General features: G+C 56.5%; 3 protein-coding genes across 3 annotated transcripts in view; 1 reads left to right on the plus strand and 2 right to left on the minus strand.

Annotated features, from left to right (window-relative positions):
• Nucleotides 1-4,799, plus strand: part of SLC5A2 (solute carrier family 5 member 2) — a 136,207-nt gene extending 131,408 nt beyond the window's left edge. Inside the window, exons 13-15 of the mRNA XM_077273589.1 lie at nucleotides 1,654-1,869; nucleotides 1,935-1,998; nucleotides 4,625-4,799. Of these exons, the coding sequence (XP_077129704.1) occupies nucleotides 1,654-1,869; nucleotides 1,935-1,998; nucleotides 4,625-4,767 (423 nt within the window). The 3' untranslated portion in view covers nucleotides 4,768-4,799. The remainder of the gene's footprint in view (nucleotides 1-1,653; nucleotides 1,870-1,934; nucleotides 1,999-4,624) is intronic.
• RPUSD4 (RNA pseudouridine synthase D4) lies at nucleotides 4,547-17,503 on the minus strand. The gene is made up of 7 exons (XM_077273591.1): nucleotides 17,269-17,503; nucleotides 14,123-14,225; nucleotides 13,688-13,889; nucleotides 13,471-13,564; nucleotides 12,203-12,350; nucleotides 5,117-5,214; nucleotides 4,547-5,033 (listed from the first exon to the last, which is right to left on the minus strand). The coding sequence occupies exons 1-7, from the start codon at nucleotides 17,425-17,427 to the stop codon at nucleotides 4,809-4,811; spliced, it is 1,029 nt and encodes a 342-aa protein (XP_077129706.1). The 5' UTR covers nucleotides 17,428-17,503; the 3' UTR covers nucleotides 4,547-4,808.
• Nucleotides 17,504-23,153: 5,650 nt separating this feature from the next.
• Nucleotides 23,154-27,253, minus strand: part of PUS3 (pseudouridine synthase 3) — a 66,554-nt gene continuing 62,454 nt past the window's right edge. Inside the window, exon 5 of the mRNA XM_077273590.1 lies at nucleotides 23,154-23,722. Within this exon, the coding sequence (XP_077129705.1) occupies nucleotides 23,391-23,722 (332 nt within the window). The 3' untranslated portion in view covers nucleotides 23,154-23,390. The remainder of the gene's footprint in view (nucleotides 23,723-27,253) is intronic.

The raw sequence follows: 27,253 nt of genomic DNA on the forward strand, positions 1-27,253 counted from the left end.
GGGAACTCGGGTAACCTGAAGGTGTGAACTGAGGTGACATCAGTAAGGTTACCTCCGTTCACAGCGGCCGGTTGTCACGAGGGCAGCGTGAGTGCTGGACCAATGAATGGTTAAATCACCACTCGTCATCAGTCCAGCACTCACGCTGCCCTCGTGAGAACCGGCCGCTGTGAACGGAGGTAACCTTACTGACGTCACCTCAGTTCACAGCGGCCAAGTCTTTCAGGGTACAGCGACAGACCCGGCAGTGGCTGCTGAACCAGTCTATGGAGCTGCGTTCTCACAGCGGGGCTCCATAGACTGGACTTAGAGGAGGGGGATTGTCGTGGGACCTCCATTTGGATTGCGGCGGACTCCCAAGGATTATTTTTTTTGGTAATACATGGGTAAAATAGGGAACTTGTAGGGGAATGATTTTTACAAACAGAGAACTTTCTGTTTATTTGTTTTGACTACTGGGTTAGTAATGGGGGTGTCTGACAGACGCCTCTCCATTACAAACACCCAGGCTTGAGGTCAGTGGACATTAAACAGCAGACATCAACTCCAAAACCATTACCCCGATTGCCACCGCACTAGTACAAGTGGGAAGAGCCGAGGCTAAGCGCCAGAATTGGAGCATCTATTGGATGCGCCATTTCTGGGGTGGCTGAGGGATGGTCTTGTTAGGCTGGGAAAGGGCCAATATCCCACACCCTTCCTAGCCTATTAATATCAGCATGCAACTGTCTGCTTTGCCTTAGCTGGATACTAACAATATGGAGGACCCCATGTGATTTTTGTTTGGGTCCCCCCATTTTAAATAACCATCAAAGGCAAACAAGACAGCAGCGAGCTGATATCAATAAGCTGGGAAGGTCCATGGCTATTGACCCCTTCCCAGCATAATAAGACCAGCTCACAGATGTCTGCTTCCCGTTGGATGGTAATAAAATTTCGGGGGAACCCATTTCACTTTTTTTCATTTATTAACAAGTACAATCAAATACATATATGCAAGTTTAAGTTATTTTCACATCCACATTTATTTGCACGGCAATTGTACTGCTCTTACCACCATCTTGCTTCCTTTTGCAGCCGCCTTACCCATGCTATGACCATTTTACAGCACCAACGTTCAGGTCCCCATTGACTTATATGGGTATCGGGTCCAGCGTCAAGTTCTGGTACCCAAATCAAACTTTTTTTCTTAAGTTCGACCAAACCTGAACTTCCATGGATCGGCTCCTTTCTAATCACTACCCATCCCCCACTGTATGTACATCACCTGTCTCCTGGCAGGGGGTCTCTGAATAAGGTTTAGGGCATCATGTAGCATGACATCTGGGGGTCTCTGGATAAGGTTTAGGGTATTGTGTAGCATTACTTCTGGGGGTCTCAGGATAAGGTTTAGTGTATATTGTAACACATCTTAGTGTCTCTGGATAATGCTTAGGGCATTGCGTAGCATCAAATCTGGGGGTCTCTGGGCGGGTTTAGGGCATCACTAGTTCCTGCTGCATTATTTCAGGGGAGTCTTACTGATGGTGGAAGAACTGCATGCTGGGAACCAGTGTAAACCATTTCTGGTAATGGGGGTCTTAATGGCCTCTTGTTTTGCAGATTTTGGACAGATTTTTCCCCCTCTCATCCATATGCTGTTTCTCTTCACAGGGGGCTTTTTGGGGTCTGATCGGGGGCCTCATTCTGGGTCTCTGTCGTATGGTGCCAGAATTCATCTATGGTTCTGGAAGCTGCTTCGCCCCGAGCTCGTGCCCGGCGCTGATCTGCGGAGTGCATTACCTCTATTTCGCCATAATCCTTTTTTTTTGTACCGCTCTCATTATTGTGGCTGTATCTTACTGCACCCCTCCTATCCCCGAGTCACAGGTGAGTACCTCCACGTCGAGGGGCGGTCGGTGCCGCACATGCTCATGTGGTCTGTCTCTTCACAGCTTCATCGCTTGGTCTTCAGCCTCCGTCACAGTCAGGATTCGCAGGAGGAAGCAGGAATTTCAGGTGAGAGATACACGGAGAAGTAACATGGCAGACATTGTTAGACAGGGCAATGCACAGTCAGAAAAGTCCCGAGGAGCCACATGATGAGGAAATCTAGATGAATGGACAGCATCCAACCATGGCAGAAGAAAATGCAAAGCTTCTTTATTCTGCCATGAAGAGCAACGTTTCCACCTACCATAGGTCTTCTTCAACCATAACAAAATGGTGGAAGAGGCCATATGTAATTAGCATAGATCGTTAGTGAGGCACCAGTCAGAGCTCCAGCCCTCGTCATCCCCTCAAACAACTCTACACAGAGAATCGGCAAAATATGCAGAAACCCACGTGGAAGGTCCACTCCACAATCCACACAAGAGCACACATTATTCAATAACACGCTTCTACACATGATAAACTCTCGGGGGAGGTAAAAGGGGTCGGTCATCATCCACCAATCACATAAAAGCATGGCCAATCAGGAGAGGCTCATCGATCATATCCTCCAATCTGTCCCCTCTCTCCTGGGCACCGCTACACCATCGATGACGGCACCTAATCTGTCACCCCCTCTCCTGGGCACCGCTACACCATCGATGACGGCACCTAACCCGTCCCCCCTCTCCTGGGCACCGCTACACCATCGATGACGGCACCTAACCCGTCCCCCCTCTCCTGGGCACCGCTACACCATCGATGACGGCACCTAACCCGTCCCCCCTCTCCTGGGCACCGCTACACCATCGATGACGGCACCTAACCCGTCCCCCCTCTCCTGGGCACCGCTACACCATCGATGACGGCACCTAATCTGTCCCCCCTCTCCTGGGCACCGCTACACCATCGATGACGGCACCTAATCTGTCCCCCCTCTCCTGGGCACCGCTACACCATCGATGACGGCACCTAACCCGTCCCCCCTCTCCTGGGCACCGCTACACCATCGATGACGGCACCTAACCCGTCCCCCCTCTCCTGGGCACCGCTACACCATCGATGACGGCACCTAATCTGTCACCCCTCTCCTGGGCACCGCTACACCATCGATGACGGCACCTAATCTGTCACCCCTCTCCTGGGCACCGCTACACCATCGATGACGGCACCTAACCTGTCACCCCCTCCCCTGGGCACCGCTACACCATCGATGACGGCACCTAATCTGTCACCCCTCTCCTGGGCACCGCTACACCATCGATGACGGCACCTAACCTGTCACCCCCTCCCCTGGGCACTGCTACACCATCGATGACGGCCAATAACCTGTCCCCCCCTCTGTGCTGCTGCTGTTTCACCGCTGCAATTTCTTTCATTTATACAGTGATTATAAAACCAAGCAGCCAAACAATTTAGCGGTCACTAGAGAGCCGTCCGTTCTCGGCGGTCACTAGAGAGCCGTCCGTTCTCGGCGGTCACTAGAGAGCCGTCCGTTCTCGGCGGTCACTAGAGAGCCGTCCGTTCTCGGCGGTCACTAGAGAGCCGTCCGTTCTCGGCGGTCACTAGAGAGCCGTCCGTTCTCGGCGGTCACTAGAGAGCCGTCCGTTCTCGGCGGTCACTAGAGAGCCGTCCGTTCTCGGCGGTCACTAGAGAGCCGTCCGTTCTCGGCGGTCACTAGAGAGCCGTCCGTTCTCGGCGGTCACTAGAGAGCCGTCCGTTCTCGGCGGTCACTAGAGAGCCGTCCGTTCTCGGCGGTCACTAGAGAGCCGTCCGTTCTCGGCGGTCACTAGAGAGCCGTCCGTTCTCGGCGGTCACTAGAGAGCCGTCCGTTCTCGGCGGTCACTAGAGAGCCGTCCGTTCTCGGCGGTCACTAGAGAGCCGTCCGTTCTCGGCGGTCACTAGAGAGCCGTCCGTTCTCGGCGGTCACTAGAGAGCCGTCCGTTCTCGGCGGTCACTAGAGAGCCGTCCGTTCTCGGCGGTCACTAGAGAGCCGTCCGTTCTCGGCGGTCACTAGAGAGCCGTCCGTTCTCGGCGGTCACTAGAGAGCCGTCCGTTCTCGGCGGTCACTAGAGAGCCGTCCGTTCTCGGCGGTCACTAGAGAGCCGTCCGTTCTCGGCGGTCACTAGAGAGCCGTCCGTTCTCGGCGGTCACTAGAGAGCCGTCCGTTCTCGGCGGTCACTAGAGAGCCGTCCGTTCTCGGCGGTCACTAGAGAGCCGTCCGTTCTCGGCGGTCACTAGAGAGCCGTCCGTTCTCGGCGGTCACTAGAGAGCCGTCCGTTCTCGGCGGTCACTAGAGAGCCGTCCGTTCTCGGCGGTCACTAGAGAGCCGTCCGTTCTCGGCGGTCATTACAGAACCGACCGTAAATCTCAAACCATTGAACTTCTTATCGCCATGGCGGGAACTTCTCGTCCTCTAACCGACGATGCCAGCGCACTCATGGAAGCCTACAGGGCAAACCTGGCGCCTTCGGTACGGCAGCATCTCAGAGGCTGCTAGCACCATGGTGGGCGAGGACGCAGTGACCATTACACCTCCTCATACTAATCTGCAGAAATACTCTGTGCTGCTGCACAAGCTTGCCCCTCACGGTGAGCTGGTCTGTACCCCACATTGATGAGCACCACCCGGACAGATTTTTGTAACCACAGAATGAAGTTTTATTTCCAATCAGATGCAGCAGAACAGTGACCTTCTCTCTCCCCCGCACAGGACGCCATGATCCCACTGCACAGGACAAGGCTTCATCTGCACCGGCCAACATCCAGGAGAAGCCCAGCCACGACCGGCTGGTGAACGCCAACGCCATGCTGATGATGAGCTGCGCCATCTTCCTTTGGGCTTATTATGCCTGAGGCATCTGTAACAATAAAGGCTTCTCCTCCTGCGCCGGGGTCTACGTGTCCTCCTGGGGGTCCTCGCTGCTTTGTAGGACAGAGGCCGGGAGCTGCAGCTTCCGTAGGGTCCTCAGGAAGTGTTTAGGGGGAGGACAGCGCAGAATAACAGGGTCACGCCCGGCTGACAGCGGCAGTGTGATCTGAGCAGCATGAAGATGGAGCAGAAGGGAGCGCGTCTGCGGCGGCGTCAGTGCGAGCGCGCGGAGCAGGGGCTGCGGCAGCTTCTGCAAGAAGCAGTGAGTGTTAGTGACAGCCATGACTCGGCACAACAGCACACACGTACATACGCCCTGGAAGCAGCCATTACCTGCGGGGCCAGGCGACCCCAGTGCGAATACTTGTGGTCTCCAAGAACAGGACAGTTCAATGCGAGGGCCAGATGAGCGCGCAACTGATGCCTCACGCCTAGAGAGACCGAGCTTGTGAGAGACAGCTGCACAGGATATTACACGGCACCGACCAACAAAGATGGCCGCCACGTAACGTTAATGGTCCGTCTGTGGGAGGGTGTGGGTGCCCCCCCAGGCTGTATGTGTGCGGGTGCTGGGTGTCCCCCCAGGCTGTATGTGTACGGGTGCTGGGTGTCCCCCCAGGCTGTATGTGTGCGGGTGCTGGGTGTCCCCCCAGGCTGTATGTGTACGGGTGCTGGGTGTCCCCCCAGGCTGTATGTGTGCGGGTGCTGGGTGTCCCCCCAGGCTGTATGTGTGCGGGTGCTGGGTGTCCCCCCAGGCTGTATGTGTGCGGGTGCTGGGTGTCCCCCCAGGCTGTATGTGTGCGGGTGCTGGGTGTCCCCCCAGGCTGTATGTGTACGGGTGCTGGGTGTCCCCCCAGTCTGTATGTGTGCGGGTGCTGGGTGTCCCCCCAGGCTGTATGTGTACGGGTGCTGGGTGTCCCCCCAGGCTGTATGTGTACGGGTGCTGGGTGTCCCCCCAGGCTGTATGTGTGCGGGTGCTGGGTGTCCCCCCAGGCTGTATGTGTGCGGGTGCTGGGTGTCCCCCCAGTCCAAATGTGTGCGGGTGCTGGGTGTCCCTCCAGGCTGTATGTGTGCGGGTGCTGGGTGTCCCCCCAGGCTGTATGTGTGCGGGTGCTGGGTGTCCCCCCAGGCTGTATGTGTGCGGGTGCTGGGTGTCCCCCCAGGCTGTATGTGTGCGGGTGCTGGGTGTCCCCCCAGGCTGTATGTGTGCGGGTGCTGGGTGTCCCCCCAGGCTGTATGTGTGCGGGTGCTGGGTGTCCCCCCAGGCTGTATGTGTGCGGGTGCTGGGTGTCCCCCCAGGCTGTATGTGTGCGGGTGCTGGGTGTCCCCCCAGGCTGTATGTGTGCGGGTGCTGGGTGTCCCCCCAGGCTGTATGTGTGCGGGTGCTGGGTGTCCCCCCAGGCTGTATGTGTGCGGGTGCTGGGTGTCCCCCCAGGCTGTATGTGTGCGGGTGCTGGGTGTCCCCCCAGGCTGTATGTGTGCGGGTGCTGGGCGTCCCCCCAGGCTGTATGTGTGCGGGTGCTGGGTGTCCCCCCCAGGCTGTGTGTGTGCGGGTGCTGGGTATCCTGTTATGGTTTCCAATGGCAAGGAAACATCAGAAGCATAGAATAAACGGACAAGCTCTCGGGTGATGGAAACTAGAGCTGACCGCGATGCTAAACCTACACACCACACTAGAAGTAGCCAGGGGGCATTCCTGCGTTGTCTCTAGATGCCGCGCGCCAGCCGGAGAACTAACTACCCCTGGTAGAAGAAAACAGTGTCATGGCTTGCCTCCAGAGAATGTCCCCACAGGAGATAGCAGCCCCCCACATATAATAACGGTGAGAGCAGATGAAAAGACACACGTAGTATGAAAGCAGATTTAGCACAGAGAGGCCCGCTAACTAAATAGCAGAAAGATACAACAGAGGACTTCGCGGTCAGCTGCAAAACCCTTCAAAACACCATCCTGAAATTACCTTAACTCATGTGACAACTCATGCCACTGGAGTGGTAATTTCAGCCCAACAAGAGCTTCCAGCTGCAGAGATTCACATAAGTGCAAACTGGACAAAACATACAAAAATAGACTTAAGGACTAAAGTGTCCAACTTAGCTGAGCAGAAAACTGGGAGCAGGAACATGCAACAGAATCACTCTGGATACATTGATGGCCAGCATTAGAATGACTGAGGAGCAAGGTTAAATAGGATACTCCCACATCCTGATAGGAACAGGTGAACTGAGAAGGCAAAGCTTGCAGGACACCAGTACCACAAGAGACCACCGGGGGAGCCCACGAACCGAATCACAACAGTACCCCCCCCTTAAGGAGGGGGCACCGAACCCTCACAAGAACCACCAGGGCGATCTGGATGAGCCCTATGAAAGGCACGGACCAAATCAGAAGCATGAACATCAGAAGCTGTAACCCAAGAATTATCCTCTTGACCGTAGCCCTTCCATTTCACCAGATATTGAAGTCTCCGTCTGGAAACACGGGAGTCCAAGATTTTCTCCACCACGTACTCCAATTCACCCTCAACCAGCACAGGAGCAGGAGGCTCAACAGAAGGCACAAGTGGTACCTCATACCTCCGCAACAATGACCGATGGAAGACATTATGGATAGCAAAGGATGCTGGGAGGTCCAAACGAAAAGACACAGGGTTAAGAATTTCCAAAATCTTATAAGGACCGATGAACTGAGGCTTAAACTTAGGAGAAGAGACCCTCATAGGGACAAAACGGGAGGACAACCACACCAAGTCCCCAACACGAAGACGAGGACCAACACGACGATGGCGATTAGCAAAATGTTGAGTCCTCTCCTGGGACAACTCCAAATTGTCCACCACCTGCCCCCAAATACGATGCAACCTATCCACCATGGTATCCACTCCAGGACAATCCGAAGACTCCACCTGACCAGATGAAAAACGAGGATGGAACCCTGAATTGCAAAAGAAAGGGGAGACCAAAGTGGCAGAACTGGCCCGATTATTAAGGGCAAACTCAGCCAACGGCAAAAAGGAGACCCAGTCATCCTGATCAGCAGACACGAAACACCTCAAATAAGTCTCCAAGGTCTGATTAGTACGTTCCGTCTGGCCATTTGTCTGGGGATGAAACGCAGACGAAAAAGACAAATCAATGCCCATCCTGGCACAAAACGCCCGCCAAAATCTGGACACAAACTGGGATCCCCTGTCGGAAACGATATTCTCCGGAATACCATGCAGCCGAACCACATTCTGAAAAAACAGGGGCACCAACTCAGATGAGGAAGGCAGCTTGGGCAAGGGCACCAAATGAACCATCTTAGAAAAGCGGTCACACACCACCCAAATGACGGACATCTTCTGAGAAACCGGGAGATCAGAAATAAAATCCATAGAGATGTGTGTCCAAGGCCTCTTAGGAACAGGCAAGGGTAACAACAACCCACTAGCCCGAGAACAACAAGGCTTGGCCCGAGCACAAACATCGCAAGACTGCACAAAAGTACGCACGTCCCGAGACAGGGAAGGCCACCAGAAGGACCTAGCCACCAAATCTCTGGTACCAAAAATTCCCGGATGACCTGCCAACGCAGAAGAATGAACCTCCGAGATGACTCTATTGGTCCACTCATCCGGCACAAACAATCTACCAGGCGGACAACGATCAGGCCGATCCGCCTGAAACTCTTGTAAAGCACGTCGCAGGTCTGGGAAGACAGCAGACAATATCACCCCATCCTTAAGTATACCCGTAGGTTTAGAATCACCAGGGGAATCAGGTTCAAAACTCCTAGAAAGGGCATCCGCCTTCACATTCATAGTACCTGGCAGATACGAAACCACAAAATTAAACCGGGAGAAAAACAACGACCAGCGCGCCTGTCTAGGATTCAGACGTCTGGCCGACTCAAGATAAATCAAATTTTTGTGATCAGTCAAGACCACCACCTGATGTTTAGCACCCTCAAGCCAATGACGCCACTCCTCGAATGCCCACTTCATCGCCAAAAGCTCCCGATTACCGACGTCATAATTTCGCTCGGCGGGCGAAAATTTTCGAGAAAAGAACGCACAAGGTCTCATCACTGAACAATCTGAACTTTTCTGCGACAAAACCGCCCCCGCTCCGATCTCGGAAGCATCAACTTCCACCTGAAAAGGAAGAGAAACATCAGGCTGGCACAACACCGGAGCAGAAGAAAAACGGCGCTTAAGCTCCCGAAAGGCCTCCACAGCAGCAGGAGACCAATCTGCAACATCAGCACCCTTTTTAGTCAAATCAGTCAAAGGCCTGACAACGCTAGAAAAACCAGTTATGAATCGACGATAAAAGTTAGCAAAGCCCAAAAATTTCTGAAGGCCCTTAAGAGAAGTCGGTTGCGTCCAGTCACAAATAGCCCGAACCTTCACAGGATCCATCTCAATAGAAGAGGGGGAAAAAATGTACCCCAAAAAAGAAATCTTCTGAACCCCAAAAACACACTTTGAACCTTTAACAAACAGAGAATTGGTCCGCAAAACCTGAAAAACCCTCCTAACTTGTTGAACATGAGATTCCCAGTCATCCGAAAAAATCAAGATATCGTCCAAATACACAATCATAAATTTATCCAGATATTCACGGAAAATATTGTGCATAAAAGACTGAAAGACCGAAGGGGCATTTGACAGACCAAAAGGCATCACCAAATACTCAAAATGGCCCTCGGGCGTATCAAATGCGGTTTTCCACTCATCCCCCTGCTTAATTCGCACCAAATTATATGCACCGCGAAGATCAATCTTAGAGAACCACTTCGCCCCCTCAATGCGAGCAAATAAATCTGTCAGCAATGGCAAAGGATACTGATACTTGACTGTGATCTTATTCAAGAGTCTATAATCAATACAAGGTCTCAAAGAACCATCGCTTTTAGCTACGAAAAAGAACCCCGCTCCAAGAGGAGACGAAGAAGGACGAATATGTCCCTTTTCCAAGGACTCCCTAATATACTCTCGCATGGCAGCATGTTCAGGTACAGACAGATTGAATAGACGACCCTTAGGAAATTTACTGCCAGGGATCAAATCTATGGCGCAATCGCAATCTCTGTGAGGAGGAAGAGAATTAAGAGTAGATTCCTCAAAAACCTCACGATAATCAGACAAAAACTCAGGAATTTCAGAGGGAATAGATGAAGCAATGGAGACCAAAGATGTGTCCCCATGATTTCCCTGACATCCCCAGCTTAGTACAGACATTGTTTTCCAGTCAAGGACTGGGTTATGAGTTTGCAACCATGGCAATCCCAGCACCAACACATCATGTAGATTATACAGTACAAGGAAGCGAATCACCTCTTGATGGTCTGGAGTCATACGCATAGTCACTTGTGTCCAGTATTGTGGTTTATTACTAGCCAATGGTGTAGAATCAATACCCTTTAAAGGTATAGGAACTTCCAGAGGCTCTAGATCAAACCCACAGCGCCTGGCAAAGGACCAATCCATAAGACTCAAAGCGGCGCCAGAATCCACATACGCATCCGCAACAATAGAAGATAACGAACAAATTAGAGTTACCGACAAAATAAACTTGGACTGCAAAGTGCCAATAGCAGAGGATTTATCAACTTTCTTTGTTCGTTTAGAGCATGCTGATATAACATGAGTAGAATTTCCACAATAGAAGCACAAATGATTTTTGCGCCTGTAAATCTGTCGTTCGCTTCTGGACAGAAAGCTATCACATTGCATACTCTGTGGTGCCTCCTCAGAAGACACCGCCAACTGGTGCACAGGTTTGCGTTCCCGTAAACGCCGATCAATCTGAATTGCCATTGTCATGGACTCATTCAGACCAGTAGGCGCAGGAAACCCCACCATGACGTCTTTTACAGCATCAGAGAGACCTTCTCTGAAAATTGCCGCCAGAGCGCACTCATTCCACTGAGTAAGCACAGACCATTTTCGAAATTTTTGGCAATATATTTCGGCTTCATCTTGCCCCTGAGAGAGGGCTATTAGGGCTTTCTCAGCCTGAATCTCCAAATTTGGTTCCTCATAAAGCAACCCCAAAGCCAGAAAAAACGCATCCACATTGAGCAACGCAGGATCCCCTGGTGCCAATGAAAATGCCCAATTTTGGGGGTCACCCCGCAGTAAAGAAATAACAATTTTTACTTGCTGGGCAGGATCTCCAGCAGAATGAGATCTCAGCGAAAGAAACAATTTACAATTGTATTTAAAATTTAGAAAACAAGATCGATCTCCAGAAAAAAACTCCGGTATAGGAATTTTAGGTTCAGACCGAGGAGCATGTAACAAAAAATCTTGTATATTCTGAACTTTAGAGGCAAGATTATACAAATTGGTAGCCAGACTCTGGGGATCCATATTTCAACAGATAAAGTCTGAGCCATTCAGGGGTTAAGAGGAGAGGAAAACAGGAGACTGCAATTAGAGCTGGAGTGCAACTTCAGAGGAAGGAAAAAAAAAAGGTTTCACACAGTTCCTTTTCTCTCCTACTTCAGCCTATAGATTAAACATTTGGGCTGGCCATACTGTTATGGTTTCCAATGGCAAGGAAACATCAGAAGCATAGAATAAACGGACAAGCTCTCGGGTGATGGAAACTAGAGCCGACCGCGATGCTAAACCTACACACCACACTAGAAGTAGCCAGGGGGCATTCCTGCGTTGTCTCTAGATGCCGCGCGCCAGCCGGAGAACTAACTACCCCTGGTAGAAGAAAACACAGTCCTGGCTTGCCTCCAGAGAATGTCCCCACAGGAGATAGCAGCCCCCCACATATAATAACGGTGAGAGCAGATGAAAAGACACACGTAGTATGAAAGCAGATTTAGCACAGAGAGGCCCGCTAACTAAATAGCAGAAAGATACAACAGAGGACTTCGCGGTCAGCTGCAAAACCCTTCAAAACACCATCCTGAAATTACCTTAACTCATGTGACAACTCATGCCACTGGAGTGGTAATTTCAGCCCAACAAGAGCTTCCAGCTGCAGAGATTCACATAAGTGCAAACTGGACAAAACATACAAAAATAGACTTAAGGACTAAAGTGTCCAACTTAGCTGAGCAGAAAACTGGGAGCAGGAACATGCAACAGAATCACTCTGGATACATTGATGGCCAGCATTAGAATGACTGAGGAGCAAGGTTAAATAGGATACTCCCACATCCTGATAGGAACAGGTGAACTGAGAAGACAAAGCTTGCAGGACACCAGTACCACAAGAGACCACCAGGGGAGGCCACGAACCGAATCACAACAGTATCCCCCCAGTCCAAATGTGTGCGGGTGCTGGGTGTCCCCCCCAGGCTGTATGTGTGCGGGTGCTGGGTGTCCCCCCAGGCTGTATGTGTGCGGGTGCTGGGTGTCCCCCCAATCCAAATGTGTGAGGAGCTGTGTTGGTCCCCCCACCCGTCTGTACCTGTCAGCGGCCGCAGTTCGAGCAGTGAAGCCCCCGATGACGTCCCCAGAGTCCTGTATTGTGTCACTGCCTCATGAGCAGAACCGCTGACACGAGAGCGAAGGACAGAACCGTCTGCCGAGACCCGGAACCTCGGACACAGAGACATCTGAGAGGACAGGAAGAGAGATAAGAGACTGGGGAGGGGGGGGGGGGAGGACGAGACGCGGAGGAGGGGGGGAGGACGAGACGCGGAGGAGGGGGGGGGAGGACGAGACGCGGAGGAGGGGGGGGGGGAGGACGAGACGCGGAGGAGGGGGGGAGGACGAGACGCGGAGGAGGGGGGGAGGACGAGACGCGGAGGAGGGGGGGAGGACGAGACGCGGAGGAGGGGGGGAGGACGAGACGCGGAGGAGGGGGGGAGGACGAGACGCGGAGGAGGGGGGGAGGACGAGACGCGGAGGAGGGGGGGGAGGACGAGACGCGGAGGAGGGGGGGAGGACGAGACGCGGAGGAGGGGGGAGGACGAGACGCGGAGGAGGGGGGAGGACGAGACGCGGAGGAGGGGGGAGGACGAGACGCGGAGGAGGGGGGAGGACGAGACGCGGAGGAGGGGGGAGGACGAGACGCGGAGGAGGGGGGAGGACGAGACGCGGAGGAGGGGGGAGGACGAGACGCGGAGGAGGGGGGAGGACGAGACGCGGAGGAGGGGGGAGGACGAGACGCGGAGGAGGGGGGAGGACGAGACGCGGAGGAGGGGGGAGGTCGAGACGCGGAGGAGGGGGGAGGACGAGACGCGGAGGAGGGGGGAGGACGAGACGCGGAGGAGGGGAGGGAGGACGAGACGCGGAGGAGGGGGGAGGACGAGACGCGGAGGAGGGGGAGGACGAGACGCGGAGGAGGGGGAGGACGAGACGCGGAGGAGGGGGGAGGACGAGACGCGGAGGAGGGGGGAGGACGAGACGCGGAGGAGGGGGGAGGACGAGACGCGGAGGAGGGGGGAGGACGAGACGCGGAGGAGGGGGGAGGACGAGACGCGGAGGAGGGGGGAGGACGAGACGCGGAGGAGGGGGGAGGACGAGACGCGGAGGAGGGGGGAGGACGAGACGCGGAGGAGGGGGGAGGAGGACGAGACGCGGAGGAGGGGGGAGGACGAGACGCGGAGGAGGGGGGAGGACGAGACGCGGAGGAGGGGGGAGGACGAGACGCGGAGGAGGGGGAGGACGAGACGCGGAGGAGGGGGGAGGACGAGACGCGGAGGAGGGGGAGGACGAGACGCGGATACAAACCTTGTAATGTCTCTGGGGTCCGGGCGTCTCCCGCTCAATGATAGGAATATCCACAATCCCCTCCTGTGGGGCAGGGACCCCCAGACACACGGCCCTGAAATACAACCAAGTCTGTGGTCAGCAGTGATGAGACAGGTCGGGCTGACACCCCCTCACATGGGTACATGAGCTGCTTATCAGCGGTAGATGAGGGCGGTCTGGCGGTCTCAGTTCTCACCAGTACACCCTGTGGATCCTGTGCTCCCGCATCAGGCTCTGCACTCGCTCCGCAGCCTCCGCGCTGCGTGCCAGAATCATTGCCCCGGTGGTGTTCCTGTCCAGACGATGGCAGAGCCGCAGCGGCTCCGCTCCTCTCCCAAACAGCTTCTGTGCCAGAGCCGGGAGCAGCGAGGAGACGCTCTGGTGTACAGAGGGGCCGCCTGTGGGGGACAGAGGGTCACTGAGGGGTCAGTGTGCAGCCCCCAATACTCACCGTGTGCAGCCAGAGTGTGGAGCCCCCAATACTCACCGTGTGCAGCCGGGGTGGGGAGCCCCCAATACTCACCGTGTGCAGCCGGGGTGGGGAGCCCCCAATACTCACCGTGTGCAGCCGGGGTGGGGAGCCCCCAATACTCACCGTGTGCAGCCGGGGTGGGGAGCCCCCAATACTCACCGTGTGCATTGAGTCCATGGGGCTTGTTAATAAGTACGAGATCAGGCTCTGACCGCACGACCCAACCGCGGAGCTGGCGCAGAGCAACGTGAGGGGGCGGAGCCTGGGGACAGAGGAACATGTGATATTTTCTACATAACTCCTCCCACAGTAAGAATACCTGCATATAAAACCCTCCCCCAAAGAGCTCGGGACACCCCCGAATAACCCACGCCCCATACAGCATAACCATGTAACACCCCCGTACAGCCGGGACACCTCCGTGTAACCCCCCCCTGTACAGCCGGGACACCTCCGTGTAACCCCCCCGTACAGCCGGGACACCTCCGTGTAACACCCCCCTGTACAGCCGGGACACCTCCGTGTAACCCCCCCCTGTACAGCCGGGACACCTCCGTGTAACCCCCCCCTGTACAGCCGGGACACCTCCGTGTAACCCCCCCCTGTACAGCCGGGACACCTCCGTGTAACCCCCCCCTGTACAGCCGGGACACCTCCGTGTAACCCCCCCCTGTACAGCCGGGACACCTCCGTGTAACCCCCCCCTGTACAGCCGGGACACCTCCGTGTAACCCCCCCCTGTACAGCCGGGACACCTCCGTGTAACACCCCCCTGTACAGCCGGGACACCTCCGTGTAACCCCCCCCTGTACAGCCGGGACACCTCCGTGTAACCCCCCCCTGTACAGCCGGGACACCTCCGTGTAACCCCCCCCTGTACAGCCGGGACACCTCCGTGTAACCCCCCCCTGTACAGCCGGGACACCTCCGTGTAACCCCCCCCTGTACAGCCGGGACACCTCCGTGTAACACCCCCCTGTACAGCCGGGACACCTCCGTGTAACCCCCCCCTGTACAGCCGGGACACCTCCGTGTAACCCCCCCGTACAGCCGGGACACCTCCGTGTAACCCCCCCGTACAGCCGGGACACCTCCGTGTAACACCCCCCTGTACAGCCGGGACACCTCCGTGTAACCCCCCCCTGTACAGCCGGGACACCTCCGTGTAACCCCCCCCTGTACAGCCGGGACACCTCCGTGTAACCCCCCCCTGTACAGCCGGGACACCTCCGTGTAACCCCCCCCTGTACAGCCGGGACACCTCCGTGTAACCCCCCCCTGTACAGCCGGGACACCTCCGTGTAACACCCCCCTGTACAGCCGGGACACCTCCGTGTAACACCCCCCTGTACAGCCGGGACACCTCCGTGTAACACCCCCCTGTACAGCCGGGACACCTCCGTGTAACCCCCCCTGTACAGCCGGGACACCTCCGTGTAACACCCCCCTGTACAGCCGGGACACCTCCGTGTAACCCCCCCCTGTACAGCCGGGACACCTCCGTGTAACACCCCCCTGTACAGCCGGGACACCTCCGTGTAACCCCCCCCTGTACAGCCGGGACACCTCCGTGTAACACCCCCCTGTACAGCCGGGACACCTCCGTGTAACCCCCCCCTGTACAGCCGGGACACCTCCGTGTAACCCCCCCCTGTACAGCCGGGACACCTCCGTGTAACACCCCCCTGTACAGCCGGGACACCTCCGTGTAACACCCCCCTGTACAGCCGGGACACCTCCGTGTAACACCCCCCTGTACAGCCGGGACACCTCCGTGTAACACCCCCCTGTACAGCCGGGACACCTCCGTGTAACCCCCCCCCCCCGTACAGCCGGGACACCTCCGTGTAACACCCCCCTGTACAGCCGGGACACCTCCGTGTAACACCCCCCTGTACAGCCGGGACACCTCCGTGTAACCCCCCCCTGTACAGCCGGGACACCTCCGTGTAACCCCCCCCTGTACAGCCGGGACACCTCCGTGTAACACCCCCCTGTACAGCCGGGACACCTCCGTGTAACACCCCCCTGTACAGCCGGGACACCTCCGTGTAACACCCCCCCCTGTACAGCCGGGACACCTCCGTGTAACCCCCCCCCCCTGTACAGCCGGGACACCTCCGTGTAACACCCCCCTGTACAGCCGGGACACCTCCGTGTAACACCCCCCTGTACAGCCGGGACACCTCCGTGTAACACCCCCCTGTACAGCCGGGACACCTCCGTGTAACACCCCCCTGTACAGCCGGGACACCTCCGTGTAACCCCCCCCTGTACAGCCGGGACACCTCCGTGTAACCCCCCCCTGTACAGCCGGGACACCTCCGTGTAACCCCCCCCCCCGTACAGCCGGGACACCTCCGTGTAACACCCCCCTGTACAGCCGGGACACCTCCGTGTAACACCCCCCCCTGTACAGCCGGGACACCTCCGTGTAACCCCCCCCCGTACAGCCGGGACACCTCCGTGTAACCCCCCCCTGTACAGCCGGGACACCTCCGTGTAACACCCCCCTGTACAGCCGGGACACCTCCGTGTAACCCCCCCCGTACAGCCGGGACACCTCCGTGTAACCCCCCCCTGTACAGCCGGGACACCTCCGTGTAACCCCCCCCCCCCGTACAGCCGGGACACCTCCGTGTAACCCCCCCCTGTACAGCCGGGACACCTCCGTGTAACACCCCCCTGTACAGCCGGGACACCTCCGTGTAACCCCCCCCCGTACAGCCGGGACACCTCCGTGTAACCCCCCCCTGTACAGCCGGGACACCTCCGTGTAACACCCCCCTGTACAGCCGGGACACCTCCGTGTAACCCCCCCCCGTACAGCCGGGACACCTCCGTGTAACCCCCCCCTGTACAGCCGGGACACCTCCGTGTAACCCCCCCCCCCCCGTACAGCCGGGACACCTCCGTGTAACACCCCCCTGTACAGCCGGGACACCTCCGTGTAACCCCCCCTGTACAGCCGGGACACCTCCGTGTAACCCCCCCCCCCCGTACAGCCGGGACACCTCCGTGTAACACCCCCCTGTACAGCCGGGACACCTCCGTGTAACCCCCCCCTGTACAGCCGGGACACCTCCGTGTAACCCCCCCCTGTACAGCCGGGACACCTCCGTGTAACCCCCCCCTGTACAGCCGAGACACCTCCGTGTAACCCCCCCCTGTACAGCCGGGACACCTCCGTGTAACACCCCCCTGTACAGCCGGGACACCTCCGTGTAACCCCCCCCCCCCCCGTACAGCTGTAACATGCTAACATAGATGTGTGCAGGAACTGCTGAGCGTTGTAGTTCCCTCACCTCTTGCCTAGCCGCCCTCAGCTTCTCTGCCCGGACACGTTCCGCCAACAGCCGCGCCCCCCGCACGCCACCGCCGGGAGCCGCCATCTCTGCTGCACGGGCAAGGTCATGTGACCCAGACACCTCCGCGGCCTCCGTAGCCAAAGAAGGGGCCGCCATGTTTCTTCAGGGCACAATTACCGCAGGCGCCATCTTTACTGCTGGAGAGGACGGACTGGAGTCCGGAGGGAGGAGCCTGCAAAGAATAGGATGCACAGAGGAGGCGGGGACAGACGGAATCCCCCCCCCCAGCGTTACAGAGACCACCGGATGCAGTGAATCCCCCCAGCATTACCAAGACCACCGGAAGCAGTGAATCCCCTCCCCACCCCAGCGTTACCGAGGCCACCGGATGCAGTGAATCCCCTCCCCCCAGCATTACCGAGACCACCGGATGCAGTGAATCCCCTCCCCCCACAGCATCACCGAGACCACCGGAAGCAGTGAATCCCCCTCCCCCCAGAATTACCGAGACCACCAGATGCAGTGAATCCCCCCAGCATTACCGAGGCCACCGGATGCAGTGAATCCCCTCCCCCCCAGCATTACCGAGACCACCGGATGCAGTGAATCCCCCCCAGCATTACCAACACCACCGGATGCAGTGAATCCCCTCCCCCCCAGCATTACCGAGACCACCGGATGCAGTGAATCCCCCCCAGCATTACCAACACCACCGGATGCAGTGAATCCCCTCCCCCCAGAATTACAGAGACCACCGGATACAGTGAATCCCCTCCCCCCACAGCATTACCGAGACCACCGGATGCAGTGAATCCCCCTCCCCCCAGAATTACCGAGACCACCGGATGCAGTGAATCCCCCCCACAGCATTACCAAGACCACCGGATACAGTGAATCTCCTCCCCCCACAGCATTACCGAGACCACCGGATGCAGTGAATCCCCCTCCCCCCAGAATTACCGAGACCACCGGATACAGTGAATCCCCCCCAGCATTACCGAGGCCACCGGATGCAGTGAATCCCCTCCCCCCCAGCATTACCGAGACCACCGGATGCAGTGAATCCCCCCAGCATTACCAAGACCACCGGAAGCAGTGAATCCCCTCCCCCCCAGCGTTACCGAGGCCACCGGGTGCAGTGAATCCCCCCCAGAATTACCGAGGCCACCGGAAGCAGTGAATCCCCTCCCCCCCAGCATTACCGAGACCACCAAATGCAGTGAATCCCCTCCCCCCACAGCATTACCGAGACCACCGGAAGCAGTGAATCCCCTCCCCCCAGAATTACCGAGGCCACCGGAAGCAGTGAATCCCCTCCCCCCAGCATTACCGAGACCACCGGATGCAGTGAATCCCCTCCCCCCACAGCATTACCGAGACCACCGGATGCAGTGATTCCCCTCCCCCCAGAATTACCGAGGCCACCGGAAGCAGTGAATCCCCTCGCCACCAGCATTACCGAGACCACCGCATGCAGTGAATCCCCTCCCCCCCCAGCATTACCGAGACCACCGGATGCAGTGAATCCCCTCCCCACAGCATTACAGAGACCACCGGATGCAGTGAATCCCCTCCCCCCCAGCATTACCGAGAACACCGGATGCAGTGAATCCCCTCCCCCCACAGCATTACCGAGGCCACCGGATGCAGTGAATCCCCCCACAGCATTACAGAGACCACCGGATGAAGTGAATCCCCTCCCCCCAGCATTACCGAGACCACCGGATGCAGTGAATCCCCCTCCCACCAGAATTACCGAGACCACCGGATACAGTGAATCCCCTCCCCCCACAGCATTACCGAGACCACCGGATGCAGTGAATCCCCCCCAGCATTACCAAGACCACCGGAAGCAGTGAATCCCCTCCCCACCCCAGCGTTACCGAGGCCACCGGATGCAGTGAATCCCCTCCCCCCCAGTGTTACCGAGGCCACCAGATGCAGTGAATCCCCTCCCCCCAGCATTACCGAGACCACCGGAAGCAGTGAATCCCCCCCCCCCCTGCGTTACCGAGGCCACCGGATACAGTGAATCCCCTCCCCCTTGCATTACCGAGACCACCGGATGCAGTGAATCCCCTCCCCCCAGAATTACCGAGACCACCGGATGCAGTGAATCCCCCCCACAGCATTACCGAGACCACCGGATACAGTGAATCCCCTCCCCCCACAGCATTACCGAGACCACTGGATGCAGTGAATCCCCTCCCCACACAGCATTACCGAGACCACCGGATGCAGTGAATCCCCCCCCAGAATTACCGAGACCACCGGATACAATGAATCCCCCCCAGCATTACCGAGGCCACCGGATGCAGTGAATCCCCCCCAGCATTACCGAGGCCACCGGATGCAGTGAATCCCCCCCAGCATTACCGAGACCACCGGATGCAGTGAATCCCCCTCCTCCCAGAATTACAGAGACCACCGGATGCAGTGAATCCCCTCCCCCCAGCATTACCGAGACCACCGGATACAGTGAATCCCCTCCCCCCAGCATTACCGAGACCACCGGATGCAGTGAATCCCCCCAGCATTACCAAGACCACCGGAAGCAGTGAATCCCCTCCCCCCCAGTGTTACCGAGGCCACCGGATGCAGTGAATCCCCCTCCCCCAGAATTACCGAGGCCACCGGAAGCAGTGAATCCCCTCCCCCCCAGCATTACCGAGACCACCGGATGCAGTGAGTCCCCTCCCTCCCCAGCATTACCGAGACCACCGGATGCAGTGAATCCCCTTCTCCCCCAGCATTACCGAGACCACCGGATGCAGTGAATCCCCTCCCCCCCAGCATTACCGAGACCACCGGATGCAGTGAATCCCCTCCCCCACAGCATTACCGAGACCACCGGATGCAGTGAATCCCCTCCCCACAGCATTACAGAGACCACCGGATGCAGTGAATCCCCTCCCCCCCAGCATTACCGAGACCACCGGATGCAGTGAATCCCCTCCCCCCCCAGCATTACCAAGACCACCGGATGCAGTGAATCCCCTCCCCCACAGCATTACCGAGACCACCGGATGCAGTGAATCCCCTCCCCCCACAGTATTACCGAGACTACCGGATGCAGTGAATCCCCCCAGCATTACCGAGACCACCGGATGCAGTGAATCCCCTCCCCCACAGCATTACCGAGACCACCGGATGCAGTGAATCCCCTCCCCCCCAGCATTACAGAGACCACCGGATGCAGTGAATCCCCTCCCCCCCAGCATTACCGAGAACACCGGATGCAGTGAATCCCCTCCCCCCACAGCATTACCGAGGCCACCGGATGCAGTGAATCCCCCCACAGCATTACAGAGACCACCGGATGAAGTGAATCCCCTCCCCCCAGCATTACCGAGACCACCGGATGCAGTGAATCCCCCTCCCACCAGAATTACCGAGACCACCGGATACAGTGAATCCCCTCCCCCCACAGCATTACCGAGACCACCGGATGCAGTGAATCCCCCCCAGCATTACCGAGACCACCGGATGCAGTGAATCCCCTCCCCCACAGCATTACCGAGACCACCGGATGCAGTGAATCCCCTCCCCCCCAGCATTACAGAGACCACCGGATGCAGTGAATCCCCTCCCCCCCAGCATTACCGAGAACACCGGATGCAGTGAATCCCCTCCCCCCACAGCATTACCGAGGCCACCGGATGCAGTGAATCCCCCCACAGCATTACAGAGACCACCGGATGAAGTGAATCCCCTCCCCCCAGCATTACCGAGACCACCGGATGCAGTGAATCCCCCTCCCACCAGAATTACCGAGACCACCGGATACAGTGAATCCCCTCCCCCCACAGCATTACCGAGACCACCGGATGCAGTGAATCCCCCCCAGCATTACCAAGACCACCGGAAGCAGTGAATCCCCTCCCCACCCCAGCGTTACCGAGGCCACCGGATGCAGTGAATCCCCTCCCCCCCAGTGTTACCGAGGCCACCAGATGCAGTGAATCCCCTCCCCCCAGCATTACCGAGACCACCGGAAGCAGTGAATCCCCCCCCCCCCGCGTTACCGAGGCCACCGGATACAGTGAATCCCCTCCCCCTTGCATTACCGAGACCACCGGATGCAGTGAATCCCCTCCCCCCAGAATTACCGAGACCACCGGATGCAGTGAATCCCCCCCACAGCATTACCGAGACCACCGGATACAGTGAATCCCCTCCCCCCACAGCATTACCGAGACCACCGGATGCAGTGAATCCCCCTCCCCCCAGAATTACCGAGACCACCGGATACAGTGAATCCCCCCCAGCATTACCGAGGTCACCGGATGCAGTGAATCCCCCCCAGCATTACCGAGGCCACCGGATGCAGTGAATCCCCCCCCAGCATTACCGAGACCACCGGATGCAGTGAATCCCCCTCCCCCCAGAATTACCGAGACCACCGGATACAGTGAATCCCCCCCAGCATTACCGAGGCCACCGGATGCAGTGAATCCCCCCCAGCATTACCGAGGCCACCGGATGCAGTGAATCCCCCCCAGCATTACCGAGACCACCGGATGCAGTGAATCCCCCCAGCATTACCAAGACCACCGGAAGCAGTGAATCCCCTCCCCCCCAGTGTTACCGAGGCCACCGGATGCAGTGAATCCCCCTCCCCCAGAATTACCGAGGCCACCGGAAGCAGTGAATCCCCTCCCCCCCAGCATTACCGAGACCACCGGATGCAGTGAGTCCCCTCCCCCCCCAGCATTACCGAGACCACCGGATGCAGTGAATCCCCTTCTCCCCCAGCATTACCGAGACCACCGGATGCAGTGAATCCCCTCCCCCCCAGCATTACCGAGACCACCGGATGCAGTGAATCCCCTCCCCCACAGCATTACCGAGACCACCGGATGCAGTGAATCCCCTCCCCACAGCATTACAGAGACCACCGGATGCAGTGAATCCCCTCCCCCCCAGCATTACCGAGACCACCGGATGCAGTGAATCCCCTCCCCCCCCAGCATTACCGAGACCACCGGATGCAGTGAATCCCCTCCCCCACAGCATTACCGAGACCACCGGATGCAGTGAATCCCCTCCCCCCACAGCATTACCGAGACTACCGGATGCAGTGAATCCCCCCCAGCATTACCGAGACCACCGGATGCAGTGAATCCCCTCCCCCACAGCATTACCGAGACCACCGGATGCAGTGAATCCCCTCCCCCCCCAGCATTACCGAGACCACCGGATGCAGTGAATCCCCTCCCCCACAGCATTACCGAGACCACCGGATGCAGTGAATCCCTTCCCCCCACAGCATTACCGAGACTACCGGATACAGTGAATCCCCCCCAGCATTACCGAGACCACTGGATGCAGTGAATCCCCTCCCCCCACAGATTACCGAGGCCACCGGATGCAGTGAATCCCCCCCACAGCATTACAGACCACCGGATGCAGTGAATCCCCTCCCCCCAGCATTACCGAGACCACCGGATGCAGTGAATCCCCTCCCCCCACAGCATTACTGAGGCCACCGGATGCAGTGAATCCCCTCCCCCCACAGCATTACCGAGGCCACCGGATGCAGTGAATCCCCTCCCCCCCAGCATTACCGAGACCACCGGATGCAGTGAATCCCCTCCCCCCCACAGCATTACTGAGGCCACCGGATGCAGTGAATCCCCTCCCCCCACAGCATTACCGAGGCCACTGGATGCAGTGAATCCCCTCCCCCCAGCATTACCGAGACCACCGGATGCAGTGAATCCCCTCCCCCCACAGCATTACCGAGGCCACCGGATGCAGTGAATCCCCTCCCCCACAGCATTACAGGGGTTTCCGGATGCAGTGAATCCCCTCCCCACAGCATTACCGAGACCACCGGATGCAGTGAATCCCCTCCCCCACACTGATGACATCACAAGCTTCGACTTCTCATCAATTTATTAAAACAAATGAAGTGACAAGAAAATTATTATTTCATGAAACTTGTAGAGAAAAGATGGCGGAGCTCAGACTGCAGCCAATCACAGTCCATGGATGGACGTAGGACAAGAGGGATCTGAGCGGAGACTGCACCCCCCACAGTATTGACATGAATGTGGCTGCAATACTGGACACCACGGAGGGGGGCGCTGGTCAGCAAGTGAAGCTCAGCCGCCCCTTTAGGGGTCCGAGGTAGAAGAGGCGGTCGCAGGCTCCTCTCCCAGGCGAGACTTCTTGGCACTGGGCCCCGGCGGGCTCTCTGCGACGCTCAGAGCTTCACCCTCCCGGGAGGAGTCACACTTGGGCTCATCATTAGCTTCCTGTCTGGTGACTCCAGGGGGCGCTGTAATCCTTCCGCGCCGCACATAATGCTGCACACGCTCCTCCAGGGCTTGACAGACACTTCTCTTCATCAGAGGGGTATAGGTGCGAGCGCTGACCCCTTCCACCAGGCCATTACTATGGGCCGCCACCTCTGCTTCACACTGGCTCCAGGGGACACATCCCTCACCTGTGGGGGCCACAGACACCCAGATAATCAGAGGGCAACATGTGCTGAATTACAGCCTACAAGAGCAGAGATTGAATCCCTAGCAAATGATGCTAATAATCATGACAGATCATTAGATGGTCCAGTGGGACAAAAGTCTGCTAGGATCCAACTAGGACTGTAAAAAAACCTGTGATACGCTACAAGAGAGCGCATCTAATGACAGGCGGAAGATGAGCAATAAAATGACAATATTTTATGAGAAATAATTTAAAGGAAAATGTTAAAAAAGTGCCAATATTGTGCAAGGTGATGAGCCAAAGAAAGTGGCACCATGACTCCCCCTGACGAAGGCACACCGCCAAAACGCGCGTAGGGGAAGTGGCACCACAGATGGCAGGTAAGACGTAATGCTAATAACAGTCAAAGACTGAAAATACACAAATAAGGAGCAACATCAATAAAACTTGTATCCAGAGACTAGAAATAATCATATAGAGTATTGTCTTTATTCCCATAACCCTCAAACTTATGGCTAAAGTGCCTGCAGTACACAATGGAGCAGAGATGTGAAGGCCCTAATGTCTTCCATTGATGGGGTGAATGTAATAAACATCTTTCCTTACCATGCAATGGAGCCACTACCCCTGTAGAAGGCACGCCGCCAAAACGCACATAGGGGTAGTGGCTCCATCGCATGGTGAGGTACGACACGTTTATTACAGTCACCCTCCGGCTCTCCGGCGCCCCCCTTACCCTCAGGTCAGTCAGGGAACTACACCTGGGATAATTGGTCGCCGGTTGGGCCGCTTCACTGTGGACTGGCTAGCAGGCACGCTGCAGCGAGGGAATTATAAATCCTCAGGCCGCAGCCATACAATAGCTTATAAAACCTCGTTCTGTCGCTGCCAGCTTTACCCACCTAGCCCAGAACACACTTCGCTGCCACCAGCACAGATTTCTCAACAGAGGGATTCGAGCCAACCCAAATTAGTAGCGTAATTAACTTCAGGCACATGAAAATTCGCATAGAACATGGAGAAGACGAACTAGTACTTTTTATAGTTTACTCCGAAAGGTAGGCAGTGTTTACAAAAGGTATAAAAAGATTTTACAATATGAGACAACTAAAACATGTACAAGCAATTATAAAAAAAACAGGGATTCAAGAATATTAGGACTCACATGTTGCTTAGATCATCCAAGCTAACCATGCTGGTGGGAGGAGCCAGATATCCCACTTCATCAGGGGGTCTTGTTGCAGTAAGGCCCCAGGCAAGAATGAAGGCTGGGCTGCATGCAGTGACTTATACTTCTGGGCTTGTGACATCCCCAAAGGGGCTGGTTTACCTGCACCCTCCCCTAGCTGCCAGGGTGCACATTTTGTTAAGAAAACTTCTAAGGGTATGTGCACACGTTGCGGATTTCCTGCGGATCCGCAGCATTTTTTTGCAGTGCAGAAACGCTGCAGATCCGCAATTGATTTACAGTACAATGAAAATCAATGAGTAAAAAAAAACGCTGTGCAGAAAATTCCCTGCGGAAACGCTGCGGATTAAAAAGTAGCATGTCACTTCTTTTTTACGGATCTGTAGCGTTTTTGTACCCATTCCGTTATAGAAATCCGCAGGGGTAAAAAACGCTGAAAATCAGCAAAAAATCCGCAGCAAAACCGCAACAAAAATGCTGCGGATCCGCACAAAAAAGTGACAAATCCGCAGCAGCGTTTTCTGCCAAGAGATGCAGAATCCGCACCAGAAATTCCTAAGGCTAATCCGCAACGTGTGCACATAGCCTAATACTCCTAAATGTGCTTGAGAACGTAGTAGAGTCACAGCACACATATCATTCATCTTATATTGAAATTAGCTTTCTAGTGAATCTAGACTTGGGCTAGCTATTCCACTCTGTTTAGGAGAAATCCATTTCTCTGGTTCTCTTGGTGCCAGACTCCAGCAAAAGGCCCCTTTGCGATGCTCTATCAAAGGACGTCCCAAATATGTATCTGGCATATTCCTAAGGGAAGAAGGGGGGTCGGAGCCCGCAGCGTGTGTCTTGTACAGCTATGCAGATGCTCAAACATGGCATATTCACATCGTGACACCTCCCCCTTTTGGACTGTGCTACGGAGGCAGAACCTCTCGGTATGCCTCCATGTGCACCTCAGCAGGTTCACCCCGGTGGGATAACCCATCTGCATTGCCATGCTTCCTACCCGTTTTGTGCTTGATGGTGAAGTCATACTGCTGGAGGGCAAGGCTCCAACGTAGCAACCTTCCGTTGCTTCCACACATGGCGTTTAGCCAGCGCACAGGGTTGTGGTTGGTCAACACAGTGAAGGTGCGACCGTAAAAGTAGGGCTGCAAGGACTGCAGGGCCCAGACTATGGCCAGGCACTCCTTCTCGACGGTGGAGTAGGACACTTCCCTCGGCAGAAGTTTCCGACTCATGTACAACACGGGGTGCTCTTGATCCTCCGAGTCAACCTGGCTGAGCACAGCACCGAGGCCAAACTCGCTGGTGTCGGTCTGCACCAAGAATGGTCGACTGCCTTCAACACAGGGGCGTTGCACAGTGATGTTTTCAACACCTGGAAGGCCCCCTCACAGCCGTTGGTCCAGTTGACGATGTGGAGTAGCTTCTTCCTGGTGAGGTCCGTCAAGGGTTTTGCCAGGCTAATATAGTGCTGTACGAAGCGCCTATAGTACCCGACAGTGCCCAGGAAGGACATCATCTGTTTCTTGGTCCTGAGGGTTGGCCAGGACACGATCGCTTCACCTTTCCCAGGCTCTGGCTTTATGGACTTCCCACCTACCTGTTGCCCCAGGTAGTGGACCTCTCTCATGGCCATCTGGCACTTTCCCGGCTTGATAGTCAGACTGGCTCGGTGAATTCGCCTGAGCACCTCAAGATGCTGCAGGTGTTCACCCCAGGATGAACTGAAGATGGTAATGTCATCCAAGTACGCCACTACGTACATCTCCAGTCCCTGAAGCAGGTGGTTGACCATCCGCTGGAAAGTGGCAGGGGAATTCTTCATTCCGAAGGGCATGACTGTGGACTTGTACAGTCCGAAGGGTGTGATAAAGGTGGAATTCTCATGCGCCTCGGGGCTCAGGGGAATCTGCCAGTATCCTCGACTCAGATCCATTATGGTCAGGTATTTTGCACCAGCTAACTTCTCAAGCAGCTCCTCGATGAGTGGCATTTGGTGGGCGTCAGAGGCTGTGATGGCGTTGAGCCCACTGTAGTCCACGCAGAACCGGGTGGTCTGATCCTTCTTTGGCACGAGGACTACAGGTGAGGCCCACGCGCTCTTTGACCGTTGAATCACCCCCAGCCATAACATCTCATCGATCTCCTGGCGCATAACCTGCTGCACCTCGTCGGAGATCGGATCGGGAATCCTGCCCCACTACGGCGATAACCCTGTGTCCACCTTATGGACCGCTAACTCAGTCCTTCCAGATCGGTTGGAGAACACGGCCCGGAAGGGTTACAGCTTGGTCCGCAACTGCAACCGTTGGGGTTCGGTTAGTGAGGCACTTACCT

Source organism: Ranitomeya variabilis, chromosome 7 (genome assembly GCF_051348905.1).
Source record: "Ranitomeya variabilis isolate aRanVar5 chromosome 7, aRanVar5.hap1, whole genome shotgun sequence".
NCBI classification, from domain to species: domain Eukaryota; kingdom Metazoa; phylum Chordata; class Amphibia; order Anura; family Dendrobatidae; genus Ranitomeya; species Ranitomeya variabilis.

Excerpts from the sequence above, each read along its gene's own strand:
- RPUSD4 (XM_077273591.1), bottom strand. The coding sequence starts at position 17,427 with ATGGCGGCCCCTTCTTTGGCTACGGAGGCCGCGGAGGTGTCTGGGTCA. Across the intron at positions 13,890-14,122 it reads CCATGGACTCAATGCACACG|GCGGCCCCTCTGTACACCAG; the intron begins GTGAGTATTGGG and ends TGTCCCCCACAG. Across the intron at positions 13,565-13,687 it reads AGGATCCACAGGGTGTACTG|GGCCGTGTGTCTGGGGGTCC; the intron begins GTGAGAACTGAG and ends GTTGTATTTCAG.